General features: G+C 34.1%; 2 protein-coding genes across 3 annotated transcripts; one reads left to right on the top strand and one right to left on the bottom strand.

Annotated features, from left to right (window-relative positions):
• The first annotated feature begins 450 nt into the window (after nt 1–450).
• Nucleotides 451–7,697, top strand: LOC112710385 (geranylgeranyl transferase type-2 subunit alpha 1). Of its 2 annotated transcripts, none has more exons than XM_025762577.3 (9): nt 451–721; nt 1,250–1,376; nt 1,503–1,665; nt 1,768–1,928; nt 2,533–2,637; nt 2,880–3,677; nt 3,790–3,970; nt 6,536–6,719; nt 7,006–7,697. In XM_025762577.3, the coding sequence occupies exons 2-9, from the start codon at nt 1,261–1,263 to the stop codon at nt 7,398–7,400; spliced, it is 2,103 nt and encodes a 700-aa protein (XP_025618362.1). In that variant the 5' UTR covers nt 451–721; nt 1,250–1,260; the 3' UTR covers nt 7,401–7,697. The 2 variants fall into 2 exon arrangements, with proteins under 2 accessions (XP_025618362.1, XP_025618363.1); XM_025762578.3 differs by having other exon boundaries at nt 508–721; nt 1,821–1,928.
• A 2,436-nt stretch (nt 7,698–10,133) lies between these two features.
• Nucleotides 10,134–11,759, bottom strand: LOC112710386 (uncharacterized). Its single transcript, XM_025762579.3, has one exon. It carries the CDS (start codon nt 11,542–11,544, stop codon nt 10,411–10,413), a length of 1,134 nt encoding a protein of 377 aa, XP_025618364.1. The 5' UTR covers nt 11,545–11,759; the 3' UTR covers nt 10,134–10,410.
• Between the last annotated feature and the right edge of the window lie 7,716 nt (nt 11,760–19,475).

Below are 19,475 nucleotides of genomic sequence, written 5' to 3' on the forward strand. Positions count from 1 at the left end.
TCTCTTACGTTGAACAACAAACAACCTTGACACTTCATAATTCAATTAAGGGAAAAAATACAAATTAATTTTGTTTAATAATTTAATCATTAACATAAATAGTTTTTTCTGATTTGGCACTAAGAGAACACCTCACTCAATTTAACATTGTGGAGTAAAGACACTCACGTGTCTACTTAAACTAACGACATCACACGTCGATGGTCGGAAGGGTGAATGTGTCTGTCGAAGTGTATAAATACTGTGCATGCATGACTCTTTAAATAATTCAAGTGTAATCGTGTTCAGTGGGTGAACTTTCAAGTATATTTTTGTTCCTTCTTCTATTTAAATAAAAAATATATTAATAATTAATATATCACATAAATATATTTTAAAGAAAAATTATTGACAAAGAAATTAACCAATCTCGTAAAATTAAAAAGAATATTTTTAATTTTTATCGTGACGTGGTAGAACCTCGAAAAAATGATTAGGTAGGAATGGATATTGAATCAATTTTCTACCATAGCCAAATTTAAACTTTACACTTCTACAGTAGTAGACTGATTGTTAAGCTCAGTCTCCGCCCTACCCTTAACCTTCCAAAATCCCGTGCAAACCCCTCTTTGGTGACAACAACACCAGCGGCACGTCTTCGTCCTTCTCCGGCGGCGGCGACGATTGTTTCAAGACTCGCCTTTTGCCTTCTTCCTGTTGCTGTTCTGCCCTGTGCCTTCCGGTTCTGCTCTTATGTTCCACCTTCTTTCTTTTTTTTTTTTTTCCTTTTTGCCCCAATTTGTTGTTTTTGCCACGATCTCTTGAATGGTTCAATTACGTTTCTTTTTTGTTGCGATTCCAATTTCTGTTTCATTATATCAATTCTGTTGTTGCTAAATGATGTTTGTGCTGAAACTTTGTGATTAAATGGTTGCAACTGTCAATTACAATGATTTTGGCTGAATCTTTTTACCTTTTCGTGGATTTAGAGTACAATATTCATTTGCATCCAAGAGAATTGATTTTGATAGCAAAATGCACTGTACTAAACTGTCCAATTTATTTACACTATACAATTTCTATATACCATACCGTATAGGCATATACTAAGCCTATCAAGTTTCAATCGGCTTTACGCTCAGAAATTGTTGATTCCTTTTTATATGTATCTGTGCATGTAGATATTTACTTGATCCATGTTATGAAGAAAATAAATACACATTCATTTATATTAATAATCCATTACTAATACACCATACTCATTCGATAGGAAAAAGAAAGATGCACGGTCGTCCTCGGAATGCTTTGAAGGAAGAAGACACAGCAGCTCTATCAGCCAAAGCAGAAAAACTCCGTTCGCTTCAGTCGCACTTCCTTGCCAATCACCACAACCGCATGTCAGTCCCTTTTTCTAATTCTTCAAAACCACTTCTTTCTTGTTTATTCAGTGATAATAGATAACTATTATTCTCAATTCAAATTGGATTTTTTCTTAAAGAAAATGGCAAACCTAATTTTAACAGATACACAAAGGAAGCTCTAGAGGGAAATGCGAAGTTACTAGAGAACAATCCAGAATGGCACACAGCTTGGAATTACAGAAAGCTCGCAGTTGAAAGCTTCCTCTCTGATTCACACTCTGATCCTGAAACTGTTAAATCCATACTCGATGAAGAACTCAGGGTGGTGAGTTAATTTATAGGTCCAATCATTTCAAAACAGAAAAGGTTGATTGAAGTAAAATTTTGAAGGTGGAGTGTTGTTTTTAATAAGTAATAATTTTAAAAGGTTGAGAATGCACTGAGGAAAAATTTCAAGTCGTACGGTGCGTGGTATCACAGGAAATGGGTATTGAGCAAGGGTCACTCCTCCATTGACAAAGAGTTGCGGCTTCTTGATGCTTTTCAGAAGGCCGATCCTCGAAATTTCCATGCTTGGAACTACCGAAGGTTTGAAATCCTGCTCCTTTTTCTTTGTTCTTTTATGTGTTGCAATATGATTTTCTGATGTTGCTTATCGATATGAGAATACATGACATAGTAATAATATATGAAAAATACAGAAGTCCTAGATCAGTATCAATATTGATAAACTGTTATTACTTTTTAAGAAAAAAATGTTGTCTTCCTTAGTTCCTTTAGAGGATCTTAATCAAAGTGTTCATCCCCCCCCCCCCTCTTTTCTCTTTTTGTTGATTGGGTTTAGCCGACATAGGTTAGAAGTGAACTAGAAATTATAAATGACATTTATTGTTTTGAAAGACGGTTGGCTGAGTTGGTAATGAATGGTTCCTTATCTCACAACGACGCTAGTTCCATTCTCACTTCCTGTGAGAGAACCATTTTGGTGGGGTCCTAATCGATAAATACATCTGTAAATGCTCAAAGAACCTAAAGGCATACCCTAATCTTGATAGGATAACTGGTTCCTATTTATCTAAACTTCTATTCCGTAAATGAAAATAAAAATGAAAGAAAATAATTGAAAAGCATTTATGCAAATTGAATTGATGCCTCATTTTTTATTTGTTAAGATTGGTGGTGCTTCTTTCAGGTTTGTTGCTGCGCTGATGAAAAGGCCAGATGAGGATGAGTTGAAGTACACGGAGGAAGTGATAGGTGCTAATTTTAGCAATTACTCTGCGTGGCATAATCGTAGGTATGATATAAGTATTTGTTACTTGTAAAAATTTTAATCTTTATAAACATTATGTATATTTTTCTTATATTTTTTGAAGTATTTTATGTTCGCATTTTGTTAAAGGTTTTTTATTTCAGGGCTCATTTCAATTCTCCTAAACTCCATTCTTGCTCAGCTAATTTATAATTCTGTTTCGCTGGATAAAATGCGATTCTTGATGAATTTGTTTTATCTTTCATTCCCAATTGGGAAAATTTCAGCATCCTTTTGTCTAATTTGCTAAAGAGAAAGGCTGAAGGGTATTTCCCTAAAGAGAACGTTTTGGAAGGGGAATTTGAACTTGTCCACAATGCTATTTTTACTGATCCAGATGATCAAAGTGGCTGGTTTTATCATCTTTGGCTTATTGATCAAACAGTGAAAATTGATGCTCCTCTACTTGTTTCATCTTGGCCTTCCCATGGATTTAATATAACTCTACAGGGAAACAAATGTCTTCATGGTTCTGGTTTATCTGTGATAAATTCTACACTACCAAACACAGGGACACTCCCAATTATTCTTTATTTCAATCAAGCTGTTGAAGGTGTCAATTCATCCACAGTAAATGTCAAATCCGAACTTTTAAGTGGGAATCTTGTTTGGAAACCGCTTTCAACAAACAACTCAAATAATGCTCAAGTTTGGGTCGCATATCTGGACATTAGAAATTTGGAGGTCCAACTTTCTAAAACTTATGTTGTAGAGATCAGCCTTGGTCATTCCAAGGGTATTGTATCTTCAAGTGGATATGATTATGGCCACCCTTCTCGTGTGACATTTGAACTCTGTATACAGACTGCCTATACAGAGCCTGTTGAGCAACAGGAGGGAAAAAGTAATTCATGGAAGGATGACGATTTTCAAAAGTTTGATCATCTTCAGGAATCGGAGCCCATTTGTTCTGCTGATCAAGTAACTAGTGAGATTGACCATATTCCTACAACTTCCGGTCGATGTGAGGAGGCAGTTGTTAATGAAATTAATCAATTTCGGGATTTGTTGTCAGAGATTGACTGGTAAGATTGATTCACTAATTGGATGATTTTGTGGTTTGAAATGTCACCTTCTAATTTCATTTTGATCCTTTTTACCCATTTTTCTTTCTAACATGCTTGCTGCATTTTGTAGTAAAATTGGAAAGCTTACACTTGCTAGACTGTTGACTGCTGTTGATTCCTTACCATCTTCACGTGCTAATAATATGGTTAATACTGAAGAAATTCTTCAACTTTATGACGATTTGATGAGGTTGGATCCAACACATTATCTTTATTACAAGGATGAGCATAGTCTAGTGCTACTTCGTCAGGTAATTGTTTTTCAAGTATTAAATATCCATGAAAGCATGCTTTGAAATTCCATCTACTTTTGTTAATAGATATGTGAATCTCAATGAATATGCATTACAAAGGACAACAAGAAGGAAAAAATACCAAATAACTTGCATTTCACATTTCAGCATTAGTACTATACTATCAATTTTGTTCTTAAAATGGATAAATTTACTTTGATTATTCTTGCTCTAGTATAATTTATAATAGACCATACTCCAAATGTGTTTGATCAGCTTTAACTTAGGAAATGGTCAAGATGTTTCTCAAAATTGACTGAAATTAGGAAATCCAAGGGTTAATGTTCAAATTCGTCCCTGAAAGATCACGCGATCTTCATTTTCGTCCCCGAATGATTTTTTTAATCAAATTAGTCCCTGAAAGATAAACTGTTAGTCAAATTAGTTCTTTCGTCAATCGGATGATGACATGTCACGTTAAGTGCCACGTGGCATGATGACGTGACACGCCACGTGGTAGGTCAGTAATACGTGGCACGCCACGTGACAGGTCAGTGACACGTGGCATGCCACGTGTCACTTAACATATAAAAAAGTTTTCTATTAGTCAAAATAATTCTTGAAAGTCCAGACATAAGTTATTTTCATCCTTCAAATTTTAAAAATTAGTCAAACTCGTCCTTATATAATTTTTTTATAATATTAAATTTATAATATTTTTTTATACTACTAATTTTAATATTATTTTTTAAACCTTAATAAACAAAATTCTCTTTACATAAAATAATAAAAATAATTCAATTTTTATAAAGTTATTTTGTCATTTGTATTTTAAAATTTTACATTTTCAAATTGTAATTTTTTATGTGAATTTTTTTTATTTAAACGAGTTTATCAAATTATTATTGATTATATATTTAAAAATTTAATATTTTAAATTTTACTAAATAATATAGTAATTATTTTAAATTTTAAATCTTTTAAATTTTTTTAAAATTATAATTTTTATTATTATTTAATTTATATAGTAAAACTCAATAATTGAAAAACTGGTTTATGGAATCACTTTTTGAATCTTAATATTCTAATATAATTTTTTCAATATTTCATTTAAAACAAAAGGAATTTTATTTTAATACGAAGCATATCTATTTATATAATGTACTAGTACGGAGTAGCCTGTGTTATGCATAGGTATAATGTTTACTATTTCATTTTATCTCATTGATTTGTGAAATTAAAAGAAAAATTATATAATCTATCTCAAACATATGAAACACACAAAAATTTATTATGATGTTTGCACGTATTACGCTTAAGAAGCAATTTATTTATAATAATAATAATAATAATAATAATAATAATAATTAACCAACAAATTTTTAATATCTTGTAAAGTTTGGAATTGAAGCAAAATTTGTGGATCTTCTTGAATTTTGACTTTAAGTATCACTACCATTACCTCCTATATATAAGTAATACCGTAATGGAAAAAAAAAGATGTAGTAGAAAAAAAATAGCGGTATAACTTTGTTTAGGTTAACATACATAAATTTTTATTTTGAGCATATAACTTTGTTTAGGTTAATAAATACATACATTTCAATTTTGAGTATATATATATATTCCAGCAAAATATAGTAATGTAACAAAAAAGGTTTTAGAATAGAAAAGAATAAGAGAGATTTTGAGAAGAATTAAAGGAGAGAGATAATTTTATGAAGAAAAAATAAAAAAAATTATATAAGGACTAGTTTGACTAATTTTTAAAATTTGAGGAATGAAAATGACTTACGTCTGGACTTTAAAGGACTATTTTGACTAATAGAAAACTTTTTTATATGTCAAGTGACACGTAGCATGCCACGTGTCACTGACCTGTCACGTGGCGTGCCACGTCATCATGTCACATGGCACTTAACGTGACACGTCATCATCCAATTGACGGAAGGACTAATTTGACTAACAGTTTATCTTTCAGGGACTAATTTGATTAAAAAAATCATTCGGGGACGAAAATGAAGATCGCATGATCTTTCAGGGACGAATTTGAACATTAACCCGGAAATCCAATAGAAGATGTTTCCTCCTACGTCTGTTGGCTCATTTATTGATATCTGAAACTTTTTCTCTCCATTTCATCTTCCTGTTTGCATCAGCCCTCTGTTACTTCTCTATATTGATTCCAGTTTTGCATTCTTGGTCACCTCAACAGAAAATTGCAGTCTGGTGATAAGCTTGCCAAGAAACCCAATAGATAGTTTTTTTGTCCACTCTTTCTTCCTTCTATTTATTCCCAAAAGATGATCATCTGATTACTTAAAAGTCAAGTAGGTCTGCCTTCCCAAAACTGAACAGCTTGTATAACAGTCCGAATCCAAGCTTTCAACATTGCCATTAGGTGCCGGTTACCAAGTTTGACACTAACTATGATATATGTATATTCCATCATTGTTGTGACAGAGGAAAGCCAGAAGCTTAGGCTTTGAGAGCATAAAATTTCAGTTAATTGTTCTTTTGCAAATGGTCAGTTTTTTCAGTCACTCAAATAATTTTTCACTTTCTATTTTCGTCATTCTGCAGATAACTTCATCTAGGGATTCTTTACTACCATACTGCCACTACAAGAAAAATGCTATAGAGGCATTTGCTGGCTATGTCTGTCTCCGACTGCAAAATCTTTCATTGTCACGAATGGGGTCAATTGAGAATTTATTATGGGTTCAGACTTTAGACCTTAGCCACAATCAACTTCGGTCAATTGAAGGTATAACTTTCATGTATTTATTTTCTTCTATAACTTTCTAATAACTTAACATAGTCTTATTTTGTATTGCGTACAAAATCTGGTGAAAGAACAAAATGGAAACTTGATTCCATCTAGGATTCTTAAAGTTGAACCGTAAAGGTTATTTCTAGCCTCTGCTTGGATGGTGAAATGTATAAGATTTTATCCTTGGCGATGCACTTTCGATAATTATGCCTTCTCATTATATATATATATATAGTGGAAATAAAGTTATCAACAATCAACATACTGAATATTTTGACAGGATTGGAGGCAATGCAACTTCTATCTTGTTTGAATCTGAGTCACAATAAATTGGGTAGTTTTACTGCTTTGGGGCCTCTCAGATTGCTTAAGTCACTTAAAGTGCTAAATATCTCATACAATGAGATTGGATCACACTCTATTGACACAAGAAGGTACCTGTGTTCTTCTCCTTTGTCTCACACTGAAGAATTTGCATGGGACCAGTTTGAAATCTTTGCAGGCAGCATCGGCATTAGTGCAGCAACATTTTGGGAGCCTTTCTTGATATTTCAGAGTTTGAACTTGACAGAATTAGACATAAAAGGAAATCCGGTTGCTGATGAGAACTTCAGGTCATTTCTTGTCAAAGTCTTGCCTACACTCAAGTGGCTTGATGAAGAGGACTTATCTTGAACTGAGGTTTTTAATAAATGAATTATCATCTTTCTTCTCCAACAATGTAACATTTTCATCCAGATTATTCACAAATAGGGTATGCTTTTCCCTTGATAAATTGTAAGTTGTTTTTCCTCATGAGGTTTTTATAGTAAGTTCAATTGAACGAGTATAAAGGCAACTATTTCTTTCTTCTGTCATTTTTTCCCCCTTTTTCTGAACTGTATGCAGATACCTATTACCTGTTTTGGGGGCTACATTATCCATTACATCCTTTATGATTGAATAGACTTCTATTTCACTGCCCTAATCAAATCATGTTAATTATATTTTCCTGGTGCTTAAGCTAAGCACGTGCAAGCCTTTTTGGGTGCATTTGTTTGCAAGCATAAAACACGGAGACATGAGGTATAGACAAAAATATTGTATTTTGAAATATTAAATTAATGTATTTTATGACATTAGACAGAGATATAATTTATTTTTTCTTTTGTTGTCACTATTAATTTTTCATAATATTATATATATTTTAAATTTTGTATAAAAGAAAATATAAGGTAAATTAGACTTTTTATTGTTTATTATATCTTATATTCAGTTTATTATTAAACAAAACATAAAAATCTTTTATTTTTTTGTGTTTATGCTTTGTGTGATTGTGTTTTGTTCTGTCATGTCATGTTTTTAAAATCATATACGGTCTTTGATCTTTTTTGTTTGTTTTGCATTTGCATGTTAATCTTGCATCGTTCACTTCTAAACCTACCCATTATTGTGAATTAAGCCGAATTAGAAATGTATAACATCTCTCTCAGTTTTCTATATGTCTTAAACTTAGCGTTATGTGTTCTATTTTCTTCCCTCTTTCCATATTCTCGTGGGCATGAGGTTCTCGAGAATTACACATTAAAAAATATATATATTTCCCTAATGTAAAGAGTTAACGAAAAAAGAAATGCAATTGTTCCATGACGAATGATCAGATATTCAAAATCAAGGACGCACTGATTTTTAAGGCTTTTAATTTTTTAAACCTTAAACCCTAAACTAAAAAAAACTTGGTTAAAAGGTGGCACTAAAACAATATGTATATTCCATGATAATTTTTTTTTATATATTTTTCTCTATTAATTGTTCGGAAGTTTTTGTTTTTATTTTTTCAAAATTTAAAATTTAAATTTTTATTTAAATTTTCATTAAAAAACAAAAGTACTTCTTTTGGCAGACCAACCTGCTGGCCCACTCTATCTGCCCAAAAAAAAAAAGAAGAAAAATTTGACATTTTTAACCGATTCAATTGGGTGGAAGATACTTATATCTGCTTGCAAATCAAAATTTGATTTGGTAAATTTTTTTAAGAAGGTAGTTTGCCAATGAGCCTTGGCTCTAGTGGCATCTCTCCCCCCTCCCCACCTCAAGGTCTAGGGTTCAAACCTTAGAAGATGCAATTGAGGAAAAAAAGTGATAAAAATGTGAGGAGTGTGTGGGTGTGTTGTGTACCTAGGATTGGGGGTTGTCCAATTCACCGACCAAAAAAAAAAAAAAAAGAAGGTAGTTTAAAAATATAAGTTTTTCATTATATGTTTGGTAAATCAGAAAAATTATATATATATGCTTGTAGTTTTTAAAAGATATGAGTGTTTTTAAAAGTATTTAAGGTAAAAATTTTAAATTGACTTGAAGTTATTAAAATTAAAAACTCTAATATAATTTTATATATTAATTAATTTTTAAATTTAGTTCTTACATTTATGTTTATTATAATATTTTTAAATTTTAAAAATTATTTTACTAATTACAATTGTTATTTCTTATGTTTATTAAAAATCACTTTTAATTTAATTTATCAAACGTAAATATTACTAAACCCAAGTTTGGTATGAAGTGATATTTCGGCAATTTACAACCAAATGTAGTGAAATATCAGAAACGATTTTTGTATTCCAACCTATTTCAAAATTATGCAATTGTGAGTTTAGTAACATCATGAAATGACATAAAAAAATCATTTAAAAACGAATAATGTTACACATTAAAGTCTCTTTTATGAGTTAAATTTAATCAAATTAAATAATAAAATTTAAAATAATATTAACTATAATTAATTTTTTATATATTAGATCAATTTAGTAAATTTAATTAACAAAAGAATCTAAATGTGTAATATTATTGTTTGAGAACCACAATGGTATGGGAAATGGATTTGATACGTCAATCAATTAGTAATAATTAGACGCCTTAACTGAAAATATTCAAAAAGTTATTACCATTGTAACTGAAAATCTTAGAAAAGTTATCACTTATCACCATTGTAAGAGATTTTATATTTGTCAATTATCATGCATTGGAATTATAGATACAAACACGATGGTAGATACTATGATAAAGATGACGATGAAGTTACAACTTTCACATGTGGAGCTTCTTTCATCTTGAAAGGAGTTTAAGAATAGTCTTAAACGGGACTATCTCTCTATTTAAACAGTTCCTTATTTTGTTTGTTTTGTCTTTGTTTAATTTATTTCAGTCACCAAAAATTTTTTATCAATTATTACCCCTAATTGGCATCTAGCTGGCAATAGCATATCTGGTTGTCTCAAGTCTGAACTAACAATAAATTCGAAATCTAATTTGAATATTTGAATTTCAAATGTAACACACCAATTCAAATTGAAATAATTTCCCTCTATTATTGCAGAAATTCAAATAATCTAAAGGAAGAACAAACTGGCAAAAAAAACAAACCTGGAATTCAACCTCATGTCCAAGACAGAACTTAATTCATACTTATTTAGTTATTTACAAACACCAAAAAGCCTCACTAATTACATAATCAACCAAAATCAAAAAGCATTGGGGATAACTAGAACTTAGACAATCTAATAGACCGGAACTAAAAAATTAAAAAACCTATAGCAAAAATAGCATGGAATTCTAATAACATTTTAGCCAAATATATGATTAAGACACCAAAAAACTTAGCAGCACCATCTTAGAAGTGCCGAATTATTTGGGCAGTGTTTTTTTTTTAAGGTGAAGTGGCTCCAATAAACGCCTTCTTCAATTCTGCACTGGCATCAGCTTCATTTGATTTTCCAGGAAAACCATTGAAATCAGAAGATTTCTTCTCACTCTTTCTGGGATCAGTATTCTTCCCTTTCATTCCATTCCTTCCAAATTCAAAACCTCCTCCTCCAGTGCCTGCAATTTCTCGCCGGAGATCCTCCACAGCGTTCCTCAGCAACCCGTTCTCAGCTTGAAGAACCTCCAGCTGCCTCTTCACCGTCAAACACGCCTCCGCCACATCCCCACTCGTCGGAAAACTCAATTCACCGTTCCCCTTCCCCTTTACATCCCTCAAATTGCCACCGCGGCCACCACCACCGTCAACAATATGCTCAATTCCAATCTTATCCATCACCAAAAACGGCACATTCCGAAACGCAAATCCACTTGTCGTTTTTCCCTCACCTACCTTCATCTCCGCAGGAACCCTAACTCCCCACCGAAACTTCAATGCTGCACGCCCCCTCACCGGCAGGGTCGTCCTCGCCGACACCTCCATGCCGGAGAACATCCCCGCAATCGCTCCGGCTGCCTGAGATCCCCCTCCCAAGATCGGAACCTTGCCGCCGCCGTATCCCCCAAAACCCCCAATCTCTGCCGCCACCTTCGCCGGCGAATCCACAACCTCAATCGAACCGTCGTCGTCAGAGCCAGCACCGCCGCCACCAACAACAACACCGCCGGCAAAACCTTTCTTATCGAAAATCGAGGACTGCGATTTCTTGAACGAGAAATCCCCAAATCGAGGTTTGAAATGAAGCATGAAAAGAGGGCTATTTACGTTGTTCCGGTTGCCGGTAAGGCGATTAGGTAGCAAGTTGAACTCGCAGCTCATGAGCATTGAGCTGGACAACGGGGAACCGAAGGGTCCGGTTCCAGTCTTGACAACGAGAGAGAAAGGGTTAAGAGAATCGTTGGGTCTGTAGGAGAGCCTAATGGAAGGGCCAGAGTCGAAGAAGGTTCCGAGGTTTAGGGTTAGTTCTTTGGAGTCGCCGGCTACGATCCCAGATTGGAAGGGCATACCTAAGATATTTAGTGGCACTTTGGCCCTTAATAAGGGCTTCTGTTCTTCGCGGAATTTCAGCGAAGCCTTCATTCTTGGTGGGTAGTGAAAAGTGAGAAGTGCCAAGATCGGTAGCGGCGCCGAGAGCAACTAACACAGAGAGAGAGACGGAGAATTGGGGGATAGGGGTTACTTATTTCCCTTCTTTTCTATTTTTGCTACTTTATAAGTGCGCTCTTATATAATATAGCTTGTAATATTCTAACATAGGTAACCAAAAACCAAAAGGGACCATTTCTAGTTTCGGTTCAGCCAATTTTGAAACCATATATTTTAAATGATAAAGAGATCGGTAACGGATTAATCATATTTATTTATAGTAAATAATACAAAAAACTAACACTATGTCTATAACAGCTAATTTTAATTAATACTATAATATATTGTCAAACAAATCTAATATAAAACTCACTAAATATATTACACTCTTCATCTACCTTATATAACAAAAATCAAAATATTTATCATTAAAAATTCTATGTAACTATTATATTCAAACTTACCAAATACATATAATGAAACAAAGTTTATTACATGTATGAATAAAAAGAACAAATCCAAACACACGGATTATCGTTGAGAAAATATTTAAGAGTGAGGACCAAAGGCTTGCTAAGTAGGACAATTTTCACACAATCAAGAATAGAATAGAACTTTATTTTTATTGACATATTGTGAGCACTTGTTCATGAGTTGGGTAAAATCGAATTTACTCTTACTGAGATCCAATTTTAAATATATATTGGGTTTATTTTTTATATTTTAATTCGATTCTAAATTCGATAAAATCTAAATATTTTTGGGTCACAACTATATTGGATCTAAATCGGGTGAAAATCAGATCTTTAAAGTTTTAATAATAATTTATAAATAAATTTTTTTATGATGCACTTATTTATAAAAAAGAAACTTGTTACCGAAAAGTTAATATTCATATTTGAACTTGAATTTGTCCATAAATTCTAATTTGATGCTTCTTTGATCTATTTTCTAATTCAACAAGTATGATTAAAAATAAAACAATAAGCTTATAATTAATATAACATAATATTAAATTTAATTTAAAACATATATATCTTTTTTAGTTCTCTTAGGGTGCACATAAACTGGGTGAAGCCGGTTCGTTTTGACCCGGATCCAACCCGAAATAATAACCGGATTTATTTTTGAGATCCTTACCTAGCCCTAAATCCAATAAAATCACACTAAATTAGTCTCTAAAATGTTCGAAATTAGATCGGGCTTGGTAATGAACACCCCTAAGTCTATCTATGTTTGGTTGGAAAAAAAAATAAAAAGAAAAAAGATAGAAATAAAAAGAAATAAATCGGATAAATTATTATTTTTTTAGATGTGTTTGGATTAAAGAAAAATAAAAATAATATTATAAAAAATAATTTTACTTTTTTATTATAAAATATATTAAAAAAAAGAATAATATTGGATGTAGAGAAAGATAAGAAATTTTCTTTTTTTTCTTTTCAATATTTGAGAAAGAGAAAATTTCTGGGTCTTATCCATTTTTTTATACTATTCAATTTTTTTTCCTCAACCAAACAATAAAAAATAATTATTTTCAATTTCCTTTCCTTCCATTTGTTTCCTTTCCATTTTTTCTCAAAAAAACCACAATTAGTTAAAAATAAGAATGAGTTTTTGAAATAAAAGTGAGACGAATAACTTCACCTCCTCAAAATAAAGTAGGCACCAAATTCACTTTTAAGAGTCTGTTTGAAAAGTTTCAAAAACTATTTTTTTGAATTTTTAACTTATAAAAAGTCACATTAATATTATTTGATACAAGTTTTTAAATATGTTTTTAACTTTTTGGAAAGTTATTTAAGAGCTCTTGTAGAAGTCAAAATATTTGACTTCTCTCCTTCTCAAAAGCTATTTTATCACTCTTATTTGTTAAAATAAGTTTAAAACAAGTATTTTTATGACAAAGATCCGAATACAAAATAACTTATTTATAAGTTATTTTTAATATAAGTCCTTATGTTTTTTTTTAACTCTTTTGGATTTTTTTTCCAAAAATACTTAATTAAGTTATTTACTCAAACTGACCTTATGTTTAGAGTCAAAATGTGTATTCTATGCATAGTCAGTAATTAGTTATAAGGGTTAAGTACAATTTTGGTTCCTAAGGTATAGGTTGAAATTTTTTTTCATCCCTATTCATACCCTGACCCAACACATAAGCCAAGCCCAAAATAAAGAAGCCCAAGTACAACCAATACATGTCCGACCTCAAAGAGGATGGGAGACGCGTTACAAAGAGCAATTCTATTCATAACTAATTCCTATTATCTCTCACCTACTTTCAAAAGAAAGATTTTATTAAATTCCTAACAAAAAGGGTTAGTTACCCACCACCCAAAGTGGAACTATCTTACGGAAGTTATTGACTCTACACTTATAAATACCTAAATACTCTTCAGGTATATTTGAATCTAATCTACACATAAAAAAACATACTTAAACCCTTGCTAAATTAAGCATCTGAGTCTCTTGCAAATACCACCCCACCTCCTCGCGAGGAACTCGAACAGCGGCCCCTCGGCATTCATACAAGTCGGACACTGCCCCTAAAGGAGTTTGGACCTCACGTTTAGGCCCAAAAGTAACCCAATTTCAGGTAACTCTCGGAACATTGACACTGTTGTTGGGAACCTAAAAGTCAACATCCTCCTATGGCAGACAATTAGTTTGAAGATGGACCCACAATGTCTGAATCAGAACTAGAACATCACAATAAAGGCAACGATGATAGAGCTATTGTGATACCTCCTCAGAGAGCAGAAGAATCACACGGAGAAGGCACTTCGGGAAATCCTCATCATAGCAGAATCAACTCCGAGATTCACCATCCGGAGAATGAAGATCAACCTCATCCAATAGAGCTTTTGGGATTAGTCCATGAACACCACGGACGACTCGAACAACTCGAGCAAGAAATAGAGCGACAAAGAGAAGTTGAAAGAGATCTAAAAAGAGAGATAAAACGGTAAAGAGAGCTAGAAGAAAAGCTCTTAAAGTTAGAGGCTGGCCTCCAAAGTCGGAACTGTCATACAGCACGGGAAGATATCCCCTTTGAAGGAGAAGATCCTTTCATCAAAGAGATTATGCGGGCTAGGGTTCCTAGAAACTTTAAAAGCACTGACTTGAGTTTCTATGATGGAACTATCGACTCAAGACATCACCCAAGAGTCGAATGTATCTGGCCGATGTCTCCGATGCAACTCATTCCAAAGCTTTCCCAACAACCCTCACAAAGGCAGCAATGAAGTGGTTTCATAACCTACTACCTAGGTTAGTCACAAGCTTTGACAACCTTGCAAGGAAATTTTTTACTCGTTTTTCCATTCAAAAGGACAAAGTAAAGCATACACTCAATCTTTTGGGAGTCAAGCAAGAAGTCGATGAAACTCTTCGAAACTACATGGAGAGATTCAGCAAAGCTTGCTTAGAGGTCCAAAATCTAACCACTGAAGCAGTAATAATGGGGCTAGTCAATGGCCTCAGAGAAGGACCCTTCTCCCAATCCATCTCAAAATGGCATCTGACTTTCTTAAATGAAGCGCAAAAATAAGCTGAGAAATACATTAACATGGAAGAAAATGTTCGGTTAAGGGAGCCTGTTCATTGACAAGCTCCTATCAAGCTTGGAAAAAAGAGAAGGATGCCAAGAAAAAGGAGGAGTATAACTCAGATAAACCACGAAGATATCACAACTACACCCTTTTGCAAGTCTCTCTTGTTGATGTCTACAGAGAAATTTGTCACAACGAGAAGCCATCTTCTCCTCGCCCAATTAAAAATAGGAAAGAAGGAAGTTGTACAGAGTACTGCGAGTACCATAAGCTATATGGGCATTCTACAAATGATTGTTACGACCTAAAGAATGTTATAGAAAAATTGGTCAGGGAATGTAGGTTGGACAAATATCTCATAGAAAGGTCAGATGATCACAGGAAAAGAAGAAGGGACGAGGAAGATACAGGGCAAAGAGATCGTCCATCCTGAACTCTAGAAAGGCATGTCCATATGTTAGCAGGAGGATTCGCCGGATGAAGATTAACCAAGTCATCTCGCAAGAGACACTTAAAAGAAATTTATTAAGTCGAAGAGAGCAATGAGATTCCCGACTCCCCTACCATTTTTTTTTACAAAAGAAGATGCATAGGGCATAATACCCGATCATGATGATCTCGTGGTAACTATCATGATACTCGCTAATGCATACCTTCACAGAACTCTAGTCGACTAAGAAAGATCAGCCGATATCTTATTCAAACCCACCTTTGACAAATTAGGGCTGGAAGAAAAAGAATTGAAAGCATATCCTGATACTCTCTTTGGACTACAAGATGCACCCATAAAGCCCCTAGACTTCATTTCTCTACGTACTACCTTTGGTAAAAGAATGAAGTCTAGGACTTTGAGTATAGACTACATTGTAGTCAACGTAGCCTTAGCTTACAATGCTCTAATAGGCCGGTCAATTTTAAATCGGCTTGGTGCTGTCGTGTCCACCCCCACCTCTATATGAAATTTTTGACATATGCAGGGATAGCCACTACAAGGAGAGACAAAAAATTAGCAAGAAGATGCTACAATGAGGTGGAGGGGTGGACAAAGGTCACAACCTAAACAGAAGATAAAAGAGATACAAGTAAGAAAGACCACTAACATTGGAGCCAATTTGGACAAGGGATTGCGGGAAAACCTTATTAAGCTTCTACACGAAAACTTCGACCTCTTTGCTTGGATGGTATCTGACATGTCCGGGATTGATCTCGAACTCATGAACCACAAACTTGCCATGTACCCTGGATCTCGACCTATACAACAGAAACGACGAAAGATTTGACCAAAACGAGCTCAAATCATTGAAGAACAAGTTCAAGCACTGCTAGAAGCCGGGTGTATCAGGGAAGTGAAATACCCCTTGTAGTTAGCAAATGTTGTGCTTGTGAAAAAGAAAAATGAAAAGTGGAGGATGTGTGTCGATTCTACGGACCTCAATAAAGCTTGTCCAAAAGACCCATATCCCCTCCCCAACATTGATGCATTGGTAGACTCATCTTTAGGCTGCCAATATTTATCTTTTATGGATGCATACTCGGGATACAATCAAATTTCGACGTATAAGTCGGATCAAGAGAAAACATCATTCATCACCCCAAGGGCGAATTATTGTTATTTGGTCATGCCATTTGGATTAAAAAATGATAAAGCCACTTATCAAAGGTCGATGAATAAAGTGTTCACATCCCATCTCGGAAACTTGATGGAGGTATATGTGGACAACATGCTAGTAAAAACCAAGGAGGAAGCAAAAATCTTGTCCGACCTCTCACAAGTATTCGGCACAATAAAGAGGCATGGGATATAACTAAATCCCACAAAATGCACCTTTGCAATGGAAGCCATAAAATTCTTAGACTTCACGCTCACACAAAGAAGCATTGAAGCCAACTCGGACAAGTGTAAAGTCATCATGGAAATGAAAAACCTGACTTGTTTAAAAGAAGTCCAACAATTAAATGGCAAGCTAGCAGCACTATCCAGATTCCTGGTAGGATCGACGTTAAAATCCTTACCCCTATTTTCACTACTTAAGAAAGGATGTCAATTTGAATGGACTTGGGAATATGAAAAAGCTTTTCAAGATTTCAAAAGTTTTCTGAGCCAACCACCCATCTTTACTCGACTAAGGATAGGAGAGGAACTTGTACTATACCCAACTGTTGCAGACAAAGGCATAGAAGATGAAGTCGGACAACAACCCATCTACTTCATCAGAATTAAACTATCAAAAGATTGAAAAAATTGCTTATGCTTTGATTCTGGCCTCTAAAAGACTCCGACCTTATTTTCATGCTCATACCATCAAGGTCCAAACCAACCAACTTATGAAGCACATCCTCTAGAAGACAGACATAGCAGGTTGGATGTTATAATAGGCTATAGAACTATTCGAGTTTGACCAAAATATGAAATTTGTACAGCAATTAAGTGTCAATACCGCTCACTAACTTTTTGGCTAAATACATAGGAGAAAAATATGGAACCTGTACAAGTTGGAGTTTATATGTGGATGGATCTTCCAACAAAATAGGAAGTGGGGCAGGAATCATCTTAAAAAATGAAGAAGGGACTTGAATAGAACTCTCCTTAAAATTTGAATTCTCAACTTTTAACAATCAAGTTGAATATGAAGCTATGATTGCTGGCTTAAAACTCGCCAAAGAAAATGGAGTAGCAAGAGTCACAATTTTCAGTGACTCCCAAATAGTAACTTCCCAAATCAATGGAGATTACTAAGCAAAGGATCCCAACATGAAGAGATATCTCGAGAAGACACTAGAACAACTTGGACAATTTTTGGGGACAGAAGTCCGACATATATCTCGAAAACTTAACAGCGGAGCTGACGCTGTCTCCAAATTGGCGAGCACCAAGCTAGAAGATAATAACAAAAGCTTGATCCAAGAGACCCTACAAGAACTGTCAATTATCAAGTCGGAAGAAGAGAGGTCGGACACATTAACAATCTTCAACTTAAACATAGGATGGATGACTCCAATTATCGAATACCTAAAATTCGATATCCAACCTAAGGAGCAAAAGAAGTTAGCAGACTCATAAGAGAGGCACAAAATTACACTTTGGTGCATAAAGTCCTCTATAGAAGAGGAATATCCACACTCTTACTAAAATGCATCCCAACTTACAGAATTGAAGAAGTCTTAGAAGAAATTCATAGCAGCATCTGCTGAAATCATCTCGGAGCTTGATCACTTGCTAAAAAAGTGATCCGAGCCAGTTTCTTTTGATTGACATTACAAAAAGATGCCATTAACTTTGTCAAAAAGTGTCCACCTTATCAAATACATACTAACTTTCATGTAGCTCCTTCCGAAGAACTTATTAGTATAACATTACCATGGCCTTTCACAAAATAGTATCTAGACTTGCTCGAACATTTTTCTCAAGCATCTGGGCAGGTAAAATACCTCATTATGGGGGTTGAATACTTCACCCAGTGGATCAAAGTAGAGCCAGTAGCCATAATTATAGCTCAAAGAAATCGAAAATTCTTGTACAAAAATATTATCACTTGATTTTAGGTGCCCTATTCTATTACCATCGATAATGGTACTTAGTTTACCAACTAGACCTTCAGAAGTTTAGTGGCAAGTCTGAAATTTAAGTATCAATTCACATCGGTAGAACACCCTCAAGCCAATGGACAAGCAGAAGTAGCAAACAAAGTTATATTGGTGGGACTAAAGAAGAGATTACAAGAGGCAAAAAGAGCATGTGCCGAAGAACTCCCGCAAGTTCTGTGGGCATATCGAACAACTCCTTATTCTACAACTGGAGAATCTCCATTCTGACTTGCTTATGGAATAGAAGTCATGATACCAATTGAGGTAAATGAACAAAGTCCAAGGGTAGGATTCTATGATGAAGTGGAAAACATCTAAACTCAGAAAGAAGAGCTCGATTTCGTCCCAAAAGTCTGAGCAACAATACTAAAATAATGGATGTACACAAGATACAACAAGAAGATTTTTAGAAGGAGCTTTGCCACAAACAACCTCGTTCTAATAAGGAATGACATCAGAGTAAAGAAGTCGGGTGAAGGCAAACTTGTAGCAAATTAGAAAGGTCCTTTCAAAATTACTGAAGTCTTGGAAAAAAGCTACTACAAAGTGTCTGACTTACAAGGAACTGAGCTCTCTAGGTCATGGCACACGTGCAATATAAAAACATATTATAGCTAGAAGTGAACCTCGTTCTTTAATGTACTCTTTTTTTTCCGACTTCATGGTTTTTTCCCAAAAAAGATTTTCTTGAAGGGGGTTTTAACGAGGCATCATAATGCGGGATAAGGGTTAGGAGTTTAAAAACTCTTAGTAACAAAAGCATTTGTAAAGTATTTCTTAATAAGT

This window comes from Arachis hypogaea, chromosome 9, assembly GCF_003086295.3.
Source record: "Arachis hypogaea cultivar Tifrunner chromosome 9, arahy.Tifrunner.gnm2.J5K5, whole genome shotgun sequence".
NCBI classification, from domain to species: domain Eukaryota; kingdom Viridiplantae; phylum Streptophyta; class Magnoliopsida; order Fabales; family Fabaceae; genus Arachis; species Arachis hypogaea.

Excerpts from the sequence above, each read along its gene's own strand:
- LOC112710385 (XM_025762577.3), top strand. The coding sequence starts at position 1,261 with ATGCACGGTCGTCCTCGGAATGCTTTGAAGGAAGAAGACACAGCAGCT. Across the intron at positions 3,678-3,789 it reads TTGTTGTCAGAGATTGACTG|TAAAATTGGAAAGCTTACAC; the intron begins GTAAGATTGATT and ends TGCATTTTGTAG. Across the intron at positions 6,720-7,005 it reads TCAACTTCGGTCAATTGAAG|GATTGGAGGCAATGCAACTT; the intron begins GTATAACTTTCA and ends ATATTTTGACAG.
- LOC112710386 (XM_025762579.3), bottom strand. The coding sequence starts at position 11,544 with ATGAAGGCTTCGCTGAAATTCCGCGAAGAACAGAAGCCCTTATTAAGG.